At 52.6% G+C, this 21,899-nt stretch overlaps 1 protein-coding gene across 2 annotated transcripts in view; it reads right to left on the reverse strand.

Moving 5' to 3' along the window:
* PDE10A (phosphodiesterase 10A) overlaps positions 1 to 21,249 on the reverse strand; it is a 270,734-nt gene extending 249,485 nt beyond the window's left edge. For both annotated transcript variants that reach the window (XM_069599340.1, XM_069599339.1), the window contains exon 1: positions 20,349 to 21,249. In XM_069599340.1, coding sequence (XP_069455441.1) covers positions 20,349 to 21,234 — 886 coding nt within the window. In that variant the 5' untranslated portion in view covers positions 21,235 to 21,249. The remainder of the gene's footprint in view (positions 1 to 20,348) is intronic.
* Between the last annotated feature and the right edge of the window lie 650 nt (positions 21,250 to 21,899).

Consider the following 21,899-nt stretch of genomic DNA (forward strand, 5'->3'; position numbering starts at 1 on the left):
ATGCAAAGCACTCTGCCAAGAGAAATAACACATGCATCATATGGTTCCCAGAGATAAGTGCATATTTATACATGTGTCTCCTGGTTTCTGTCTTCCTCTCTGCGGATTTAGGACTACAAGATGCTTAAAGGAAAAAAAAAAAAAAATTAGCGATACCAATTCTACGTCGAGCACCAAAACAGCTCCTGTTTTATGAAACCGCTGCCCTTTCGACTCCCCACAGAAGCTGAATTACTGGAGCAGGCGCCCTGCCTTAAACAAACTGGGCCGCTGGAGCAGGGAGCCAGCCAGCCACACTGCTGCGGGGTGGGCGTCCGCACGCCCAAACGAGGAACATGACCTCAGATACTCTTTCCATTGAAAGAGGGCTTAGTGCTTTCCAAACACCCGAAGGGAGGAATTTGTGTTCATCAAAATAATATATTCTTCTAACATGAGGGGTCAGCAAACTCCAGCCCATGCCAGGTTTTGTAAATAAGGTCATTCATCCCTGACTGCCCGTGTCTTCCCGCTACGGCAGCAGAGCTGAGCGGGGATGACAGAAGCTGTGTCCCATCAGTCTAAAACAGGAACTATCCAGCCCTTCACAGAGACAGTCTGCCCTGTTCTCAGACAACAAATTCATAGCGATGCTTTCATATAGTTTTAGCATTTACTTTGAAATAGTCTTTTTCTCAGTAGTCTTAGGTAACCACCATATTGATTGAATCGATTATACGATTTTCTGATTTGGAAACATCCAACAGGAAAGGTATCTTCCGCTGTTGTCCTGTCACTAAGTCGTGTCTCGCTTTATGGGACCCCGTGGACTGCAGTGTACCAGGCTCCTCCCAGAGTTCACTCAGATTCCTATCCACTTAGTGATGCTGTCTAACCATCTCATCCTCTGTCGCCCCCTTCTCCTTTCGCCTTCAATCTTTCCCAGCATCAGGGTCTTTTCCAATGAGTTGGCTCTTCCCATCAGGTGGCCAAAGTATAGGAGCTTCAGCTTCAGCAGCAGGCCTTCCAATGAATATTCAAGGTTGATTTCTTCTGGAATTGACTTGCTAACCTAAATTCCATCTGTGCCAAATGTATAAATAAAGCTACATTCCCTCTGCAGTTTTAATATATTATCCAGAAGAATCACTTGTGAAAGCTGAGGACGAGGAACAGCAACATGAAACTTCTGGTTTCTGGCCCAGCAATGGGGGCCTGTTCCTAGTAAGGTGAGACCCCCCCTCCGGACCCAGGGTGGTCTGCATCCTATGTGGCTGCACACCCTGAGCCCGGAAGGAGAGACAAGGCCCTCTGGCAAGTGCAGGAGTGTCTGGAAGTGCGGGGTGAGCACCAAGGAGGATCGTCCCCAGTGGGGAGGTGGGTGACTGCTGCTGGCTGGCTCCCACCCCGAGCCTTGAGGGGGAGGGGGCAACCCTTGTGGAAAGAGGTCCCTCTGCTCCAGGCGGGGTGGGAGCCAGCAGAGCATGAAAGTGAAAGTCGCTCAGCCGTGTCTGATTCTTTGTGACCCCATGGACTGTGCCATGGAATTCTCCAGGCCAGAATACTGGAGTGGGTAGCCTTTCCCTTCTCCAGGGATCTTTCCAACCCAGGGATCAAACCCAGGTCTCCCACACTGCAAGGGGATTCTTTACCAGCTGAGCCACCAGGGAAGTCCATGACCCAGGAATCGAACCGGGGTCTCCTGCATTGCAAGTGGACTGTTTACCAACTGAGCTATGAAGGGATTCCATCCCCTGGAATCGCCTCCCAAATCTACCTCTGTTTTCAGGGAAGGTCCAACTAAGAAACTAGAGTTCCTTGAAATCTTTCCTCAAGGGAAACTGAGTATTAAGAGAACCGCTGGAGCCGGACGTGTGAGCCCAGGATGACTTCACAGACACTCATCCACACTCAGCTCCAGACGGCCTGCAGGAGTGCTCAGCTGAGAACCCACCCAACCTCTCACGGGCTTCAGCCGGGCACTTGACACCACTGGGAGCAGCTATTAGGCCACCCGCAGGTGGTTCACAGACTCCTGCGCTTGAGGACATGCTCCTCACACAAAAGAAGAGAGCAGGACAAACGAGGCAATGACGCCCAGCAGGCGACGCGCGCAGCAGGTCAGCCCCTGACACAGGAAGGAGCCAGGAAGACGGGCCACCCGGGCCACCAGCTCCAGCTCTGCAGCGGGAGGGCCCACAACTTCCCCAGCCATGTGCCATTACAGAACCCTCCAGGAAGCCAGAGATCCTTCTAAAAATCAGAGGCAGTATTTTAAGGATTTCTGAAAACTTGTGTATTTTCTTTGAGTATGGTTTTTCCAGTAGTCATGTATGGATGTGAGAGTTGGACTATAAAGAAAGCTGAGTGCTGAAGAATTGATGCTGTTGAACTGTGGCATTGGAGAAGACACTTGAGAGTCCCTTGGACTGCAAGGAGATCCAACCAGTCCATCCTAAAGGAAATCAGTCCTGAATATTCACTGGAAGGACTAATGCTGAAGCTGAAGCTCGAATATTTTGGCCACCTGATGCGAAGAACTGACTCATTTGAAAAGACCCTGATGCTGGGAAAGATTGAGGGCAGGAGGAGAAGGGGACGACAGAGGATGAGATGGTTGGATGGCATCACTGACTCAATAGACATGAGTGTGAGTAAACTCCGGGAGTTGGTGATGGACAGGGAGGCCTGGCGAGCTGCAGTCCATGGGGCTGCAAAGAGTCGGACACGACCGAGCAACTGAACTGAACTGAACTTTAATATTAAAAAAAAAAAAAAAATCAGCTGAGCCTCTCATACCTGACATAAAATCAGAATGAAAACTTTACAGATCTAAAGTCGTTACAGTTCAATGACGTCCAAGTGCCGTGACTCAGATCTGTTATTTCTTCTTTGGGGAAGCTAACATATACTGAGCACCTGTTTTACAGATGAGCAGAACTTAGCTCAGAAATCAGGCAGAGCTGAGGCATGAACCCCCATCTTTTCCCAAAACACGTTTCCAGGGCACTAGTTGCTCTTGGGAAGCCATTCGCTGCACACTTTGTGAGTGATTCCTGCTGAAGACTCTGCGGGTGATCAGAGGTCCAGAGAGAGCCCACCTCGACCCCACAGTTAAGGAAAGACAGATGAACAGTGAGCAGTTTTGGCATCAGGACAGACTAACCACCCAGCTCAGGTCTCCATACAAAGAGCAGAGGGGTGGGCAGGAAGTGCTTGCTAAGGCTGCACAGATGAATGAAAGCCCCTGGAACTGCTTTTAATTTTTGTGAAGTATTCTCCACTGGAAGTGAGTGATGGTTGCTCAGTCATGTCCGACTCTTTGTGACCCTATGGACTGCAGCCCACCAGGATCCTCTGTCCATGGGATTCTTCAGACAAGAATCCTGGAGTGGGGTGTTATTCCCTTCCCCAGAGGATCTTCCCAACTCAGGGATCGAACCCATGTCTCCCGCATTGCAGGCGGATTCTTTACTGTCTGAGCCACCAAGAAAACCGCACAATACTGAAAAATGGAACCAATTCAGTATATTTTTTAAAAATACACATGTCCACTATAGAGTATGAGAGAATTCCAAAAGATCATAACAGATAAAAGCGCAATTCCTCAAATTATTTGTCAAGGTTTTAATGAAAATAATATAAGTCATTGATAGTTTTGTTTCAGATAAATGCAAACCAGATACACAGTGTTATTATTTTTTTAATGGTTTAAGTGTAGCTTCGAAATCCACCCTTAAGGAGGTTAACTGTTCATGGGCACATTCTCACCTTTCTCCAAGTGAGAGTTCACTAAATCACAAAAGAAAGGTGTAACACGTATATATAGGGCTCAAACCATTCCCAGAGCTAATTCAAAATGTAGTCCAGCAATCTACAAAATTCTGACGTGAATAAAGAGCCAGTTGCAAAGAAAATATCATACCTAGGAACCAAATCTAACCCGTGCTGCCCTCCGGACGGAAGCCAGAGGGAAGTGACGCCCCGGGCCGGCGCCCAGCCCGCCTCAGGCCGCTCGGCACCCGGCACAGTCAGCTGCAGAGCCTCCCCACCCGACCCAAGAGCGGGAAGGCCCCGAGGAAACCAGAAACGTCCCTCCTGAGTCAGGCCAAGTGCACGCAAACAGTTCAGAGACACAAGAAAATAGAGGTCAAAGACCATGGACGCGTGGAGGCCCCAAAATGGGGGAAATGACGGCCATTCAAAAAATAGATCCCCTAAATGGAATAATGCTCCTGATCGTCACTTTTTCTTTCTTCAGTTCTTCTCTCTTTCCAACAATCCTTCCCTTTTATTTTCAACACGTTTTCCTTTAATTCCTTGCCAAGAAAGTGGAATCGCTCTAAGGCTCCAGCCATTTCCTGCTATCAGTGTTTCCAGAAACTACGCTTCCTGTAACTACAAAGAAAACACCTTCCGTGCCCAGTGGATGCGCAGGGCAGCCTTCCCCTCGTGTCCCTCTGCCCGCGACCGCCTCCTGCCCCCAATCATCTCCTGCCTCCCAGTGCCCTCGGGGGGCTGCCCTGCCTCCCTCCCGGGAAAGACGGTCCCTTGGGGCTCCTCAGGGGCCAGGGATTCGTGGACACAACGTGCTCTGGCGCTTCCTCTGTTCAAGACATCGTTGCCAACACTGGACACACATCATTTCATTTCACCTTCGCTCCAATGTGGGCTTGTCTAGCCCCACAAGCACCACCTTAGGCCGCGTCCTCGGCATCCACTTAACAGATGAGGGACAGAGACTCACTTCCAGGGCCTCGGACTACCTGCTTTTCTTTCCTGAGAAATCACCAGCCCCAAAGCACTAGGGAACACTGGCCAGGGTTGGCAGTGTGTCAACAGAAAAAGAAAAGACGAACAAGAGTATGAACTGTTTGTATCTCTCTCCATGCACACACACAACCCCCTCCCCAGGGGTCTCTGTTCACGTCTCATCATGACATTTGCAAAAAGATCGGGTCATCCCACCTGAAACCTGGTACCCAAAAGCTTGCTGTCTAATAGTCTAGGGTGCTTTTCACCAGACTGCAACCCACAAGAAGTCATAATAATTTTGAATCTCAAGAATCTGACCAGGATACATTTCAAAAAATGTACCAATACAAAACAAAAAGAGTTGAAAAATAACTTAGGGAAAAAAAGTGACAGATTTCCTAATGATGGCCCACTTGACCAAAAAAAAAAAAAAAGAACGCTTACAAAGCACAAAAGGTGCCAGAACCCCCAGCTATGACAGGCTCTCAGGAGAAATGCAATTCAACGAGAGCGGTAACATTAATAAAGAATAACCTTTAACACAAAGGCATTCCCAGTGACCCGGAAAGCCTTGAAAGCATCTGCGGTGCTCAACAGAGTGAAAGGAGGGATTCCAACCCCCTCCCCCGGATCCACACGGCCCATCCGGGGAAAGAGAGCAGGGATCATCAGGGCTGTCCCTGAAACCCTGGCTACTGTGGGGAAGTCATGCCTTCAGCAAGAGGCCCAAGTACGTGCAAGCTGACAACGTCTCGTCCCCAAGGCTAGGGGGTGTAACAAGGATTAACTGTGTGAAGATCCCAGAAGCAAGGACACACGGGGCAAAGAAATTGGTGAAGGTCGTGCCAGGCTGATGCTCAAGGTTAGGAAAGGGTCTGCACAAAATCCAGTAACTAGGAAGGAAGCAGCAGCTAAAATAAAACCAATGGGTGGACTAGGAGGAAATAATATTAAGTGATAAGACAAAGAAAAACGTCAACGGTATAAGCAGAACACAGGAAAAATCAGCAGGGGTGAAGTTCAAACTAAGGGGATAGGAAAGAAACCCACTCAGACACTCAGAGCAACAGGGAAGAGCAACTGTAAGCCTAAAATAAAGTCAGAGAAGAGACCAGGAATGTGAGGACCTACAGAATTCGGTTCCACCACAAAAGCACAGCCAGAAGGCGGGCACTGTCCTTGTTGGACAGCGAGGTCTCTGAGGTCAGGGCAGGTTTCCAGCGGGTCTGCCCAGATGGCGCCCACAGCGGCCGAGAAGGATGAATGGATGCGTGAGCTCACACCTTCCCGGCTCGAAAGGAAAAACCCTGATCACCACCAAGAGGGGATAAATTACAATCCGCTGCACCATCTCCTGCCGACGGGCATTATTCAGTGGCAAGACCACTCAAGGTTACATTTGCACTCCCTTAAGAAGCCCTAGAATGCAAAGCCCACATTTTCACAGGGAAGACACTCAGTTTCTTGCCAAAATGTAGTGATTTCCACCAGATGAAGCTGGCTGGGCAGCTCTCCAACAGCGTAAACAATAGTTCATCTCTTAAATGTGAAACCATAGACTCTATCGGAGTCAGAAACTACATTAAAATAGAAGTGGCTTTGTTTCCATTTCCAAATCTGCGCATGACGTAGAAAGGAGCTGATACGTATGAGAGGTAATTGATGCATGCGATTTTTTTTTTAATATGCATGGTTTGACATTTCGAGATCTTGTGTAGGAGAAGTAAGTGGGAGGCTAGAGGAAGGCAGAATCAAGTGAACAAACTTCAGGGGCTGAAAAATCAACTATGATCTCAACAGGAGGACAATAAGAAAAAAAAAAAAAGAAAAGATGACATCAACCACAAACTAGGGCAACTACACTTCGGCCATCTGAAGTGAAGAACCAACTCACTGGAAAAGACCCTGATGCTGGGAAAGATTGAGGGCAGGAGGAGAAGGGGACGACAGAGGATGAGATGGTTGGACGGCATCACTGATTCAACAGACATGAGTTTGAGCAGGCTCTGGGAGATGGTGATGGACAGGGAAGCCTGGCGTGCTGCAGTCTGTGGGGTCGCAAAGAGTCAGACGCGACTGAGAGACTGAATGACAACAGTTAGTTAAATGGCATTTCGGTAAAATTTTACCTCCTTTTCAATTTAATTTTGAATAGGTAATAAATTACATTATCCAAAAATAAAAAAAATATAAAAAGCGATGGAATAAAGTCTCCCTACATCTCCTGTTGCCCCTGCCCCCAGGTACCCACTGCTCCCATCCCCACCGAACTGCCAACAAAGCACTGGGCACGCTTTCTGGGTTTCCGCCATGTTTCTTCATGTAACACAGACACACACAGGCATCTACTTTCACCATCCTTTCTAACACAGAAGTGTGGTGTGTGCACGGCTTTACACTTGCTTTTTCCACACGACAATGTGTATAGAGAGCTTTGGTGCATTCGTTTCACTGCTACAGATTTTCTTTAGCCAGGTCCCTAACAGGCCAACTTCTGGTGGTTTCTTCGACTGTTCTCTTCAACCAGCACTGCAATCAGTTAATACTGGGCTTCTCAGGTGGCACTAGTGGTAAAGAACCCGCCTGCCAAAGCCAGAGACGCAGGAGATGCGGGTTCAATCCCCGGGTCAGAGATCCCCTGGAGGAGGGCAGGACAACCCACTCCCGGATTCTTGCCTGGAGAATCCCCATGGACAGAGGAGCCCGGTGGGCTACATGTCACAGGGTAGCAAAGAGTTAGATATGCCTGAAGCAATTAAGCATGCATGTTAATACCGGGTGAAGTCACTTGCCTGTGTGTGAGTACATCTGAATGATAAACTCCCAGAAGTAAAACAACTGATTCAACATGAAGTGAAAGTTGCTCAGTTGTTTCTGACTCTGCAACCCCATGGACTGTTGCCCACCAGGTTCCTCTGTCCATGGAATTCTCCAGACCAGAGCACTGGAGTGGGCTGCCATTTCCTCCTACAGCGAATCTTCCCAACCCAGGGATTGAATCCAGGTCTTCCGCACTGCAGGCAGATTCTTTACCGTCTGAACAACCAGGGGAGCCCAGCTGATTCAGAGTACATGCACTGCTAATTCTGACCGACGCTGCCAAACTTCTCTTCCTGGGCTCTACCAACGGGTGCTCCCACCAGGAATGCACACCAATATCTGCCTCCTCATAAAATTACCAATGGTGTGTTAAACGATCTACTAATTTTTGCAAATCTGACAGAAGAAAATGGTACCGTGGTGTGCTTTTAAATGGTGTTTATCTTATCGTGAAAGTGGCTTCCCTGGTGGCTCAAATGGTATTGCAGGTGGTCTCCTGCAATACAGGAGACCTGGGTTCAATCCTTGGGTTAGGGAGATCCCCTAGAGAAGGAAATGGCAACCCACTCCAGCATTCTTGCCTGGAAAATCCCATGGACGGAGGAGCCTGATAGGTTACAATCCATGGGGTTGCAAAGAGTCAGATATGACTAAGCGACTTCACTGTCTTATTGTGAAAGAAGCTGAGCATCTCTTTGTTCATATCCTTGGACTATTTTTATTGGGTTGTTTTTTTCTTCATCATTCTGGGAGCTCCCTGTATGTGAGGCAGAGCTCTGCTGTGATACGGACTATTAGCCTTCTTACAAGGCTGACAGTAAAGAAGAGCCTTGACTGCCCTGTTGGAAGCAGCAGAGAGACAGTGGAGAAAGGCCGAGGGAGTCACAGAATAAACTGGGACTCGGTGTTATTCAGGACCATCAAAAGGTGTTTTTGCAAATGTAGACTAACTCCTCAATCTTTCCTTTGATTAACTCCAGATTTTGAGTCACATTTAATGGCTCTCCCTACTCCAAGGCAAAGTCGGACACAACTGAACTGAACTGAACTCCAAGGCTGGAAGGGAACTTCCTTGTTTTTATGGTATCTTTTTTTAAATGTATATTTAAACATGTGATCCACATGGAATTTATCCTGGAGTAAAAGATACGCTCTAATTTTATTTTGTTTCCAGATGAGTACTCAGTTGTCCCCAAATCATCTATTCAACAGCCCATCTCTACTGCTCCTCTATGAGATGACACTTTTAAAGTATACGAACTTCCTCTACGTGTCTGGCGCTGTTTTAAGGCCTTTCCGTTCTGGTGTACTGGTTTATCTATTCACATGCCAGTACCACGTTGTCTGAATCTCTGCAGTTCTGTAAGTAGGTATTTAACCTGCCTTAAGATAATTAACCATGAGACACAAAGAACATTACCCTAAGGAGGCACAACGACGGAGGACCCGAGAATGTTTCCACAGTAAACTTCTGGTCCTGGGACAAAAGGAAATTTGAAAAAAAGCATGCAGTCTTCATGGCGAAGATAAAATGTATAATGACCCAAATGCAGGCAGCACGGTGATCAGGCTCCTCTGGGAATCACTGCAGAGGTTTATTTGAGAAGCTCCTAGACCCTGGGATGGGAGGGCACCCCCAGGTGGGGGACACAGAAGCACCACGGTGATCAGGCTACTCTGGGTATCACTGCAGAGGTTTATTTGAGAAGCTCCTAGAACCCTGGGATGGGGGGCACACCCAGGTCGTGGACAGAGCGGCGCAGCCTGACTGCCCCCCACTTGGGGTGCTCTGCCCAGGCAGGAACACGCTCTTCCTGCAACACTGCTTCTTACACAGCATTCACCGACTTCTAAAAGTCAGATACGCTTGCATGCTTATAAATAATTCAGCACGTCCAAACACATGGCACTGTTTCAGCACTTCATAAGCAACGCTTTCTCTTTCCTAGTCTAGAAAGTGTTTTCGTCAAAGCAAAAAGCTTTTTATCACCGCCTCAGGAACTAAAGCTGAGGCGGCCAGAAAGCCCCTCCGCCCTCAGCCCTGGAGCTCCCCGAGCCCATGGCTCAGATACAGGAAGATGCCACGCTCTCAGTGACTCCGAGGCCCTGGTCATTGGGGCCAGAACGTACTCGGATCTCGTGGAAAAGAAAAAAGAATCAAAGGAAGTTTCGGCTTACATGAGCAGAATTTATTGGCCACATTACTTATTTCATTGTTCCTTTGTGGAAACTCACATTTTTATAGGACCGTCTTGCTCGGTTTCTCCCACTTTTACACCTTCTCCTACTTATTCCTTAGATTTCTGTCATTGGCATTTGTGCGAGGCACTGAGGTGAAGACAAGGAATAGAAGGTGCTTCCTGCCCTTGGGGAGCACACGCGTGTGGACCAGTACAAGCTCCAGGCACTGGGAGACACAGATGGACCCATGAGCAGGTTGGGAGCAGGGCTGGACTCCAGAGGACCCAAAGCTGCCTTGGGGGGCGGGGGAGGGGGGAAGGGCTGGGTGTAGGAGGAGACCTCCTGACCCAGCCAGAAGCTCAGGGTCCCAAGCGGTTGGCACCGTGGGCACTGGAGGCGAGATGAGACAGGAGGCGTAGGCGGGTCATGGCACAGAGAGCTTTAAAGGCAGATGGAGGGGGACACAGGGGTCTTCCTGGGGCAGCGGATGCTGTTAAAGCATGTGCTTCCCACTGTGAACCCCTCCACCAGTCGCCAGTGATCGCCTTTGATCTTGTCGGCATCCCTCATCAGGCAGCAGCTTGTGGAAGGCAAGAATGAGTCCGGACTGACTCATGAGCAGTGGGGACAAAGGCAGCTGGTGCTCAGTGGACGCGTGCACGTTAGATCATCTGATGACGCCCCTTCCCCAAACACTGGAATGACCTGGGTGGGGTTGGGGGGTGGTGCGGACCTGGCAGTCTCTCCTGGCTCCCTCCCACCAGCTTTATCTTCCCTCCTCTGCAGGAAGCCCCCAGCAGATCACCCCACTTCTGTGTCCGGGATTCTGACGGCAGATTCCCCTTCAGCCTCAGCTCCACACGCCTAACACCCCGCCTCCTGGAGACACTTCTCAAGCCTCATCCCGCTGGACCATTTTCACCAAGATGTGTCCTCAGAGCTCACAAGTGTGCCCACTTTCTGGTTCAGCACAGACAAGCATGCCCACACTCACCCACGCCCCCCGACGTACCGTGCAGGGTCAGCCCTTCATGCTCTTTCACCGTATACCTTCCCTCCTGCAAGGCTCTCCGCTGTTCCCGACACTCCACTAACTGTCCAGTTTCTCGTCCACCCTCTCCGACCAGGGCACGACCTTCCAATCGGGAAGCAAAATGCAAACTTGCCAAAGCCCTAACCGCCCACTGGCACCTCAGGGAGGTGCTCCCAGAGGTCAGGCCTCACTCTGCTCCTTGGGGCGACCTCTGTCTGGGATGACCTCTTTCTCACGCCCACTGAGCTGGCAGCCCTCGGTCGCTGACATTCCAGTTTAACTTCCTCTTCCCGGAGAGACTCTCATGGATCACCCAGACCAGAGCAGCCAACCCTCCAGCTGAACTCAGTGCAAACTCTGAAGATGCTTGACGCTTCTGCTATTTGGGGCCCACACCACAGCGGCTCGCCACAGAGCAGGCGCAGCGTCTCTCCATGCGGATCTTTCTTTTCCGGGTCACAGGACCGTGACCCCGCCCCCCACATGCGCCTCCACCATCCCCGACCTCAGGCGGCCACCCAGCCCGTCTCGGCCCGGCCCGGCCTCCCCTCACCTGCGGGAGGGCCTGCCGCAGAGGACCCGCCGCCTCCGCCTCACAGAAGCCCAGCTCTACCACGGAAGGCGGGCTTCTCACCTTCCCCCTCACCTCTCTGTACAGCCCTTCAAAGGACAACCGCGAGACCCTCGGCGGCGGCCCGGAGAAGCTCCGTCAGCCTTACAGCCCCTCGCCAGGACGCCCCTCAGCCACCTCCTGACGGAACGGGGAAGCACCAGCCCTGACTGCCTGCGGGTCTCTGTCTTGCTCATCAACCTCGGCTTTCCACTGCCTCTGTCACGACAGTCACCTAAAGGATGCCGTCTCTAGGCTTCCCTGGTGGCTCAGAGGGTAAAGCGTCTGCCTGCCATGGTTCGATCGACCTGGGTTCGATCGCCGGGTCGGGAAGATCCCCTGGAGAAGGAAATGGCAACCCACCCACTCCAGTACTCTTGCCTGAAAAATTCCAGATGGAGGAGCCTGGTAGGCTACAGTCCATGGGATCGCAAAGAGTTGGACAGGACTGAGCAACTTCACTTCCTTAATGGTCTGCCTCGGAGAACCTGCCTCATGGCCAGAATGTGAAACTAAAGAGCCTTTGTTCAGCTCAGGGGAACACCCTGACCCGGCCCCAGGGTTAATGGCTGCAGGAACCAAGAAACTAACACATCCCCTCCCCAAGGCTGCCCTCTTACTTGACTCCTTCAGGTCCTCGCCCTCCCTGTTCTATGAAAGACCCAGCCTCCAGACTCCCATAGAGGGTACTCCAGGACGCTAGTCCACAATCGTCCTGGATGCCAGACTTTAGAATAAACTTGCTGCTCCTTGCATCCACATCTCATCTTCCGATTACTGGCTCATCCTGCAGTGAGCAGACCACGCCTGGACTCAGGAACACAGAGAGTAGGCTCCGATATGCCCTTCCCCGGCCCTCTTCCCCCAGCCCTGCCTGGAAGAACCCTCCACCGCAAGACCCGGCCCGGCTGCTCTGGAACGCTTTCTGGGCCCTCCGAGGAGAGGGGGCTCAGCTCGGGCCCCAGAGCTCTGCACCAGCTTCGCCGAGGAGCCTGCTGTCCGCTAACCCATCTTTGTGCTCCCTAACACATGGTGGGCTGACTCCTGGCTCCTCGGGACAGGGCCAAGGCCAAGGATGCTTTTGATGAGTGGCCTTCAGCGTCTCAGCTCCTAGAAGGCAGACATCATGTTGTTGTTCAGCTTCCTTTCGCCTCTGAATTTTCAACACGAGGATCTGGCTCCTTCCATGGATGTGTCCCCATCTCTCCAGGCTCAGGACTGTAACCCAGGAAGACGAGCCCCTGCCCTCAGGTTCCCAGCAGGCTCTCCTTCTGCATAGGGAGACAGGCAGCAGCAAGTAGGCCAGTCACTGAGTGAGAGAGTTGCAGAGGTGCAGAATGAGACAAGGAAACTCAGAGTGCAGGCATCTTCGATTTCCTTTGTAAGATGTGAGCAGTTCCACCGCTGAGCTGACTATGGCTCCAATCATCAGCTTCTTATTGCAAAATTCAGACTCAAATTGAAGAAAGGAGGGAAAACACACTTTGGCGAAGGAAATGGCAACCCACTCCAGTATTCTTACCTGGGGAATCCCAGCGGGCTACAGTCCATGGGGTTGCAAAGAGTCGGACACGACTGAGCTACTTCACTTTCACTTTCTTTCACTCAGGTATGACCTAAATCAAATCCCTTATGACTATACAGTGGACGTGATGAATAGATTCAAGGGATTAGATCGTGCCGGAAGAACTGCCGACAGTGGTTTGTAACGCTGTACAGGAGGTGGTGACCAGAACCATCCCAAAGAAAAGGAACTGCAAGAGGGCAAAGTGATTGTCTGAGAAGGCCTTACACATAGCTGAGGAAAGAAGAGAAGTGAAAGGCTAGGAGAAAGGAAAAGATAAACCCAACTGAATGCAGAGTTCCAGAGAATAGCAAGGAGAGATAAGAAAGCCTTCATAAGTGAACAATGTAAGGAAATTGAGGAAAACAACAGAATGGGAAAGACTAGAGATCGCTTCCAGAAAACTGGAGATACCAAGGAAACATTTCATGCAAAGATGAGCTCAATAAAGGACAGAAATGGTATGGACCTAACAGAAGCAGAAGATAATAATAAGAGGTGTCAAGAATGCATAGAAGAACTGTACAAAAAAGGTCTTAATGACCTGGATAACCAGGATGGTGTGGTCACTCACACAGAGCCAGATATCCTAGATTGTGAAGTCAGGTGGGTCTTAGGAACTATTAATACTAATAAAGCTAATAGAGGTGATGGAATTCCAGCTGAGCTATTTCAAATCCTAAAATATGATGCTGTGAAAGTGTTGCACTCAATATGTCAGCAAATTTGGAAAACTCAGCATTGGCCACAGGACTTCAAAAGGTCAGTTTTCATTCCAATCTCAAAAAAGGGAAATGCCAAAGAACTTTCAAACTACCATACTGTTGTGCTCATTTCACAGGCTAACAAGGAATGCTCAAAATTCTTCAAGCTAGGCTTCAGCAGTATGTGAACCAAAATCTTTCAGATGTTCAAGCTGGATTTAGAAAAGGCACAGGAACCAAAGATGAAATCGCCAACATTTGCTGGATTATAGAGAAAGCAAGGGAATTTCAGAAAAAAACATCTACTTCTGCTTTTATTGACGAGCTAAAGCCTTTGACTGTGTTGCTGTTGTTCCGTCACTAAGTCATGTGCAATCCTTCGCAACCCCCTGGACTGCAGCACGCCAGGCTTCCCTCTCCTTCACTAACTCCGGAAGTTGGTTCAAGCTTATGTCCATTGAGTCAGTGATGCCATCCAACCATCTCATCTTCTCCTCTTGCCCTCAGTCTTTCCCAGCATCAGCATTTTTTCCAGTGAGTCATCTCTTCCCATCAGGTGGCCAAAGTATTGGAGCTTCAGCTTCCACATCAGTCCTTCCAAAGAATATTCAGGGTTGATTTCTTTTAGGATGAACTGGCTGGATCTCCTTGCAGTCCAAGGGACTCTCAAGAGTCTCTCCAGCACCACAGTTTGAAAGCATCATTTCTTTGGTACTCAGCCTTCTTTATGGTCCAACTTTCACATCATACATTACTTCAGATCTGACTGTGGGGATCACAACAAACTATGGAAAATTCTTAAAGACATGGGAAAACCAGACCACCTTACCGGTCACCCGAGAAACCGGTATTCAGTTCAGGAAGCAACAGTTAGAACTGGACACAGAACAATGAACTGGCTCAAAATTGGGAAAGGACTACAAGGCTGCATATTGTCATCCTGCTTATTTAACCTGTATGAAGAATACATCATTTGAAATGCTGGGCTGGATGAAGCACAAGCTGGAATCAAGATTTCCAGGAGAAATATCAGTACCTTCAGATATGCAGCCCCCGAATGGCAGAAAGCAAAGAGAAACTAAAGAGCCTCTTGATGAAGGTGAAAGAGAATGGAAAAGCTGGTTTAAACCCAACATAAAAATCTAGGATCATGGCATCCAGTCCCATCACTTCATGGCAAATAGATGGGGAAAAGGTGAAAATAGTAACAGATTTTCTTTTCTTGGGCTCCAGAATCACTGGGGATGGTGACTGAAGCCATACAATTAAAAGACACTTGCTCCTTGGAAGAAAAGCTATGACAAACCTGGACAGCATATTAAAGCAGACCCATCACTTTGCCAACAAAGGTCTGTAAAATCAAAGCTATGGTTTCCAGTGGTCATGTATGGATGTGAGAGTTTGGACCATAAAGAAAGTTGAGTGCCGGAAAATTGATACTTTTGAACTGTGGTGTTGGCGAAGACTCTTGAGAATATCTTGGACTACTAGGAGGTCAAACCAGTCCACCCTAAAAGAAGTCAGTCCTGAATATTCATTGGAAGGACTGATGCTGAAATATTTTGGCCACCTGATGTGAAGAGTCGACTAACTGGAAGAGACCCTGATGCTGGGAAAGACTGAAAGCAAAAAAGAGAAGGGAAAACAGAGGCTGAGAGGTTGGATAGCATCACTGACTCAATGCACGTGACTTTGAGCAAACTCTGGAAGACAGTGAAGGACAGGGAAGCCTAGCATGCTGCAGTCCATGGGGTCACAAAGAGTTGGACAAGACTGAGCGACTGTATAACAACGTGGTGGAGTTTCCCCTTAGACAGATTTATATCAGCTGGAGGAGCTCGATTTACATTTTAAAAGGAAATTAAAATGTTTTCAATTAAACTAAGAGTTCTTCTTTTAAGAGGGAAATATTCCTTTTTTGTTAAAATTATTTTTTCTTTCCTTCTCAGAATTTGTGAGCTGATTTTAACAAGCAATAGCTACCAGTGTATTAACTGGTAAAATGTTCACCACATCAAGCAACCTTCTGTACAGTAAACAAAATCTATTACTCTACACTGCATTTGTGTGTGAGATAAGTACTTTTAATATCTACTCCCTTAGTAACTTTCAAATATGTAATACAGTATTAATAATTACAGTCACCATGCTGTGTCCCCATCTCTTATTTATTTATTGCACCTCACTTAATTTTGTTAATGGGATAGAAAAAGTTTTAGAGGCAAAATTACCTAAAGCTAATGGGTCAGGCTGACATTGCAGAAGACACCATCTTCTATGGTTTCCACTGTTTCTCATTTAAATGTTTAGGGATTATCTGTGTTCATGGAAGTTGCTTGAAATTAAAAGAAGTATTTTGTGAAACTAAAAGTTGATGAATCTGAATAAGTCTTCCCAGTTCAAACAGCTTCTCCTTTGGATTAAACCCTGATTCCACCAGTCAGGACAGACACAGGCAGCTCCACGTCGCCGGGCTCTTTCCTGATCTCACCCGGGCCTGGCAGCAGGTCCTCACAGCGTTCCTTTGCTGGTTATCTTGGTGGGTATCCCATCGGCTCTGCAGCTCCTCTGAAGGACTAGTTTCCGCTGTTTGCATCTCCCTGTCAGTTGCTGTTAACTGATTTCTACCCAGTTTCGCTGCTGTGTGGTCAGCCTTGCATCGCACTGCAATCCCAGAATCATCAGGTCCACAGGAACAAGTTAAATGTGAAGTTGAGTGTAGCGTCTGTGTGTTACACACACTTGCTCTTAAAAGGGACCATATTTATCTCAGTTTGCTCAAGTGTTGGCCACACAGTATCTTAAGTCTCAAGAAACAGAGCAAGGAGTGGTTAGCCATGGATGGAGAGTATATTAAAAATCCACCTTTCCTAGACACATACACATTTTCTGTTCAGAATATTTTAGAAATACACAACAAATTGTAGCGTGAAGACGTGTTTGCTACCTGCACCAACAAACACTCTCATCCTATCTCATCCCTCTCTCCTATCTCATTTTCCTCACTGTCTCTGCTGTCTCTGAGCAGTGTTTTTCTTTTCTACAGCTCTATGCATTATTCACAGCAGCCTACTGGGGAAACACCCATGAGGAGAGAGGCAGGAGCATTTGTGAGAGGAAGAGAGACAAGGACCTTCCTTTAACTTTTGTGTGTCCTTAGGGCAGGATTCCCAACTCAACTCCAGAAGTTCTTGCCCCACTGGTATACATACCTCCCGCACGCCCTGCCACTCTCCATGTGTAGACAAAGTGAGCTGTTTCCTCCAAAAGACAATGCAGCTCCTACTAGCCTGTCAAAGCATGGCCTCTTGGCATTCCTTTCCTGTCTGTGTGCATACACACACACGCGCGCGCACACACACACACACACACACACACAGCACTGCAAAGCAGACCTCACAGCAACACCTCTCCAAGCAGTGAAGTCCCAAAGCCCAGTGCCAGAGGACAAGCTCAGAGATCAGCGCTTAAAGGCAGATGGCTGATGAAGCACAGTCGGCACCAGCCTGCCAGGGTCAGAGAGCGACCGCTGACCCCCCTGGTGCTGGGCGTCACCGGCGCACTTGCTTCTCGGAGGCTCTATTCTCAGGCTGGTGAACTCTTGGACCACAGCCTGCTAGGGCAGTGCCTGGCAAGTGGCAGGAGCTCTTAGTAAATGTTTGCTCCGTGCATTACCCAGCGAATCAGTGAATCTGTGTGAACCAAAATGCGGAGCCAAAATGCACAGGAGTGGAAACAGGATATTATACTCTCAAAACAGGATTGCTTTCTGATGATGGTAAAACAGTCATTCCTACAAACAATCAGACACAGCAGCCTTTATGTGACAACTTGCTTGTTAGACCCAGAAGAGATCAGACAGAAAGGGAAAAAGGGAATAAAGGTGCACAGCTATAACACATCCTTACACGTGGGCACTTTCGCATTCTTACAGAAGCCCAAATTTTTCTCAAAAAGACTCGTTTTCATTGACAAATATCAAAAAAGTCTGCCAAGGTTCAGGTACTTCAGCAGTTCTCACAAATGTGGTTTGTCATGCAGCAACAGACAGAAAGAGAGTCCCTACCGTGAAGGACACAGTGTCTGAGCAGAAACTGGATGTGGTCTCCTTAAAGCCACCATCTAGCCTCTTGCAGTTTTTGCAGTGAGGTGGGTCCAATAATAGATTTTTCTCAAAAGTGTGTGTGCGTGTGTGTGTGTGTGAAAGTTGCTCAGTCGTGTCCAACTCTTTGAACCCCATGGACTACACAGTCCATGGAATTCTCCAGGCCAGAATACTGGAGTGGGTAGCCATTCCCTTCTCCATGGGATCTTCCCAACCCAGGGACCTTTAGTACTTACTACCTTAGTAATGTCCCAAAGATTTTTAGAAACATTGGTTCCTTATCCCAAGCTACTTCTCACTGACTTGGTTAAGGGGGGTGGGGGGTGGGGGCGGCGGTGGGGGGGGGGTGGCGGTGGGTGGGTGGGCAGGGAACAAGAAACAAACAAAAGCCTTCAACAACTCCTGAGTCTATTATCACTGGGCCACTCCCTGTGGAAACTCCCTGCAGGGCGGGGGGTGGGAAGGGGGGCAGATGGCCCTCTCCCACCGGGTCCTCTGTCTTTCCAAAAGGAAAGTTTGCTAAGGACTCTCCCAGGACACCTCCATCTTACCTGAGATGTTCATCTTTATTCTTCTCCCCAACATCCCTCCCAACCTGCCCCACCCCAGACAAACAGCAGTAACAGCAGAAACAGAAGCTTCATCATTTTAGGGAAATCCCTACACACCCAGGCTCCCTAGCACAGTCATCCACCCAAAACTTTCATATGCAAGGTATGGGAGCCTCCACCCCCTTCTCCCTCCCTTCAACCAGCTGCAAATTGTGAAAAATTGCCGTTTTATTTTTTAGTGAAAGAAATCCCTAGAGGAGGAGGAAGGGGGCAGACTGGAATCCCAGTCCTAGGCACCGGACTAACCCAACTCAAGTCAGAGTGAGTTAGGAGCTCCACGCTCTCCACCAACCTTCATTCAGTTCACTGCCAAGCGGGGTCCGTTTCAGCAAATACAGATGTCCGTGCCTAACACGTCTAAGGGCAGCAGGCGAGGCCGCTCCCCGCAGACCGTGTCCTTCCTGAAGCACAGCATCTAGGAATCAAGCAACACCCGAAAGGTGGGGGCCCGAAGGAGGCAGACACCTGAGAGCTGCCGGGTGGGTCGGACTGGGGGGAGGCCACAGGATAGAGGTGTCCGCTGGGAGTCCAGGGCCCACACCCCGCTGTCCTTTCAGGTCAGTGGCAAACACGAGCAGAGACTGCCGCCAGAGGCTCCAGACCGCCAACAAGCGTTCGCGAGGCCGCTGGGTCCCGCGGCCCGCGCGGGCTGAACCTTGCCAGGGAGGCGGGAGCTCGCGGCGGGATGGGGGGCGGCGGCCAGGCCCCACCAGACACGCTCACACGCCCGGGAGCGGCACCCCAGAGGCTCCCGGGCGGGCGATGAGCCCAAACGGGTTCCGGCCGCGAGGAGGGGTCGGACCATGGGTGCCCGGGAGGTGCAGGCCGGCCAGGGCTGCGGAGTGAGCGGCAGATGGGAGTGGCAAGCCGAAAAAGGCCACCCTGGAACCTCCTGCCGGGAGAAGGCGCCGCGGAAACGCGGGTCCCGGGCGAGAGGCAGACAAAGGCTCGGGTGCGCACGCGGTGGACGGTGGCGCCGGAGCCCGCGCCGAGGGCCTCGAGGAGCCGCGCCCGACCCGGCTGGCGCCGAAGTCGCCCGGGGTTCCCGCGGGCGCGACCTCCCGCCCCGCCCCGGTCTCCGGTCCTCACCTCGCTCGCCCTCCATCCAAGACAACGGCGGCCCCCTCCTCCGCGCACCCGGCGCCTCTTCCCTGAACATCTCCTGCCTCCTGCCTCCTAGCAAATATCTGCCTCGATGCTTCTGCTCGGTTTTGCCCCCCTCCCCCGTGACACGCCTTCCACCACCCCTGCTCCGGGGCGCTCCGAGCCCCGCTCGCGGGGAGTGCCCGGGGTCCCGGGTGGGGCGCGGCCCCAGGGGTCCGGACCGGCGGCGCCGTTCTCCCTCGTCCTAACAGCCCATTGTCCTGCCCCTTACCAATCCGAGCACGGGCTAAGCCCCAGGATCTAGACTCGAGATCCTAGAGAAAGTGGACTCTGGGCGGAGGCACACCCATCTCCACGCGGTCGGTCCACGCTCTGGAACCAGGTCCCGGTGGGGCCCGGGGTAGCCAGGCCCGGCGCGACACCGCGCCCGGGGAACAGCCGGTGCCTCCACCTTCGGGGGCGCGGGGTCCCGGGGCCCTGGCCTGCCGTCCTCCAGCCGGGGGAGGCAGCGGGCGGGACCCCCCCGGAGGAAGGAAGCGCCTCTGCTCCAGCCAAGTGACCCCAGGCTAAAGAGAGAGGAGCCGGCGTCCGTGGTGCGGGAGTTCATAGAAGACGTGCAGGGCAAGCGTGGCCAGAAACAGCCCCGGGGGCCCGAGGCGGGCAGCAGCAGGTCCCGCCCCAAGCGCGCGGCTCCCTCTGCCCTCCCGGCTCACCCTTCGCCGCCACACGAAGAGCCTGGGGAAGCCCGGGGTCCCGGGCTGGCCGAGCCCCCCGACCCTCCAGAGAAGCCAGTCGCCGGCCACCCAACGCCCCCCGGCCGGCCACACACACCCGGCCCGCCGCCCGCCGCCCGCCGCGGGGAACGTGGAACCTGACACTTACTGGGGCTCAGGAAACACTCCGTCAGCCTTCGGAAGCAGCTCGCGTTATTAGAAGGTCCATCTTCCATGTCGGAGCCGAAGAGCAGCGGGAACGCGGCGGCGAGCGCGGCGCCGGCGCCTCGGGGCCGCCGCGCCGTTTGGCCGCCGCCGCCCGGGCTGGGACAGGGACCGGGACCCGGAGCGGGGCAGCCCCCGCCGGCGCCCGGGAAGCCGCGGGAGCCCGCGCAGTGGGCGGCCGGGTCGAGCGGGAGCCGGGGCGGCGGCGGCAGCCGGGGCCCGGCGCGGGCCGAGAGCAGCAAGCCCCGGAGCGCGGGGGAAAGGAAGAGCCGCCGCCGCCCGCCGCCGCCGCGGTGACTCCTGCTGGGGGGGACGCTCAGGGGAGCCGCCTCTTGTCCGCCGCCGCCGCCAGCATCGCCGCCGCCTCCTCGGGCCGCCGCCGCCGCCGCCGCTGCGCCCTCCCTTCCTGGGAGACGCGCGGGGAGGTGGAAGGCAGATGAGGAGGGGAGAAGAGAAGGCGGGGGTTGGGGGGGCGGCGGCCAGAAGTAAAAGGAAGATGGAGCGGAGGCGCGGACCGGGGAGGAGAAGGCGAGCGCGAAGGGAGCGCGCTCTGCGACCCAGCCGCCCCCGCCGCCGCGCGCAGACAGGGCGCCGGGGCCCCCCGGGGGGCTGGCGCGGCCAGCGGAAGAGGGGGGCGGGCGCGGGGACCAGGCGCGCTCGGCCCGGCCGCGACCAGGCGGCTCGGGGGCCGGGCCCGGGCCCGCCGCGCTCCTCCCGCCGGCGGCGCTGCGCCCGGGCTCCGGGCGGAGTTTGCCGGAGCCGGGCTCGTCCCCCGCCGGGGGCAGAGGGGCCTGGGGGAGGGGAGCAAGTGGCTCTTCGGGGCTGGCCATGGCCCCCCCCCTCCTCCTCCTCGGGCCGCCGGTGGGGGCCGGCCGCGGGCGGGAGGGGCGCGGCAGGCCGGGACTCCGCGGGCTCCGCCCCGCAGGGCCAGCCCTCCGGGGCCGGTCGTCCCGACCGTCAGCCTAGTCCTCCTCTCCGGTCTTCCGCGCCCGCTCGGCCCAGTCTTCACATCGTATTCCGCATGGGAGGGGGGGGGCGGGAGTACCCGGGGCCCCGAGGGCGAGTTCCCCGCGGCGGCGCCTGGCTGCTGGCCGGCGCGCACAATCGGCGTGCTCCCGGCGGGCGAGGGGCGGCGGAGACGCTGCCTGCAAGCGTGGCGTGGTCTGTGCGCGCTCCGGTGGTGGCTAAGCCTCAGCGACTGCTCGAAAGCAGCGGAGAAAAGCGCCGCAGTGCCGCTGCCCGTGGAGGCGGCGGCGGCGGCGGCTGCAGAAGACGCCCACTGGCGGAGCCAAGGTTCCCCACGCCGCAGCCGCCAGCGCCCACGCAGCGCGCCCCGCAGCTACTTGCCCCCCGGCGCCAGGCCCCACACCCCAGCGGCTCCCGGCGTCCAGGGTGCGCCCCAGGCCCGGGCCGAAGGACCGGGCCACGCCTGGGTCTCTGCGAGGTGTCCTCACATCTGGTGTTACAGATTCTTGATACCCGCCTCCCTGCAGCT

The sequence above is a fragment of the Ovis canadensis genome, chromosome 8 (assembly GCF_042477335.2).
Source record: "Ovis canadensis isolate MfBH-ARS-UI-01 breed Bighorn chromosome 8, ARS-UI_OviCan_v2, whole genome shotgun sequence".
NCBI classification, from domain to species: Eukaryota; Metazoa; Chordata; class Mammalia; order Artiodactyla; family Bovidae; genus Ovis; species Ovis canadensis.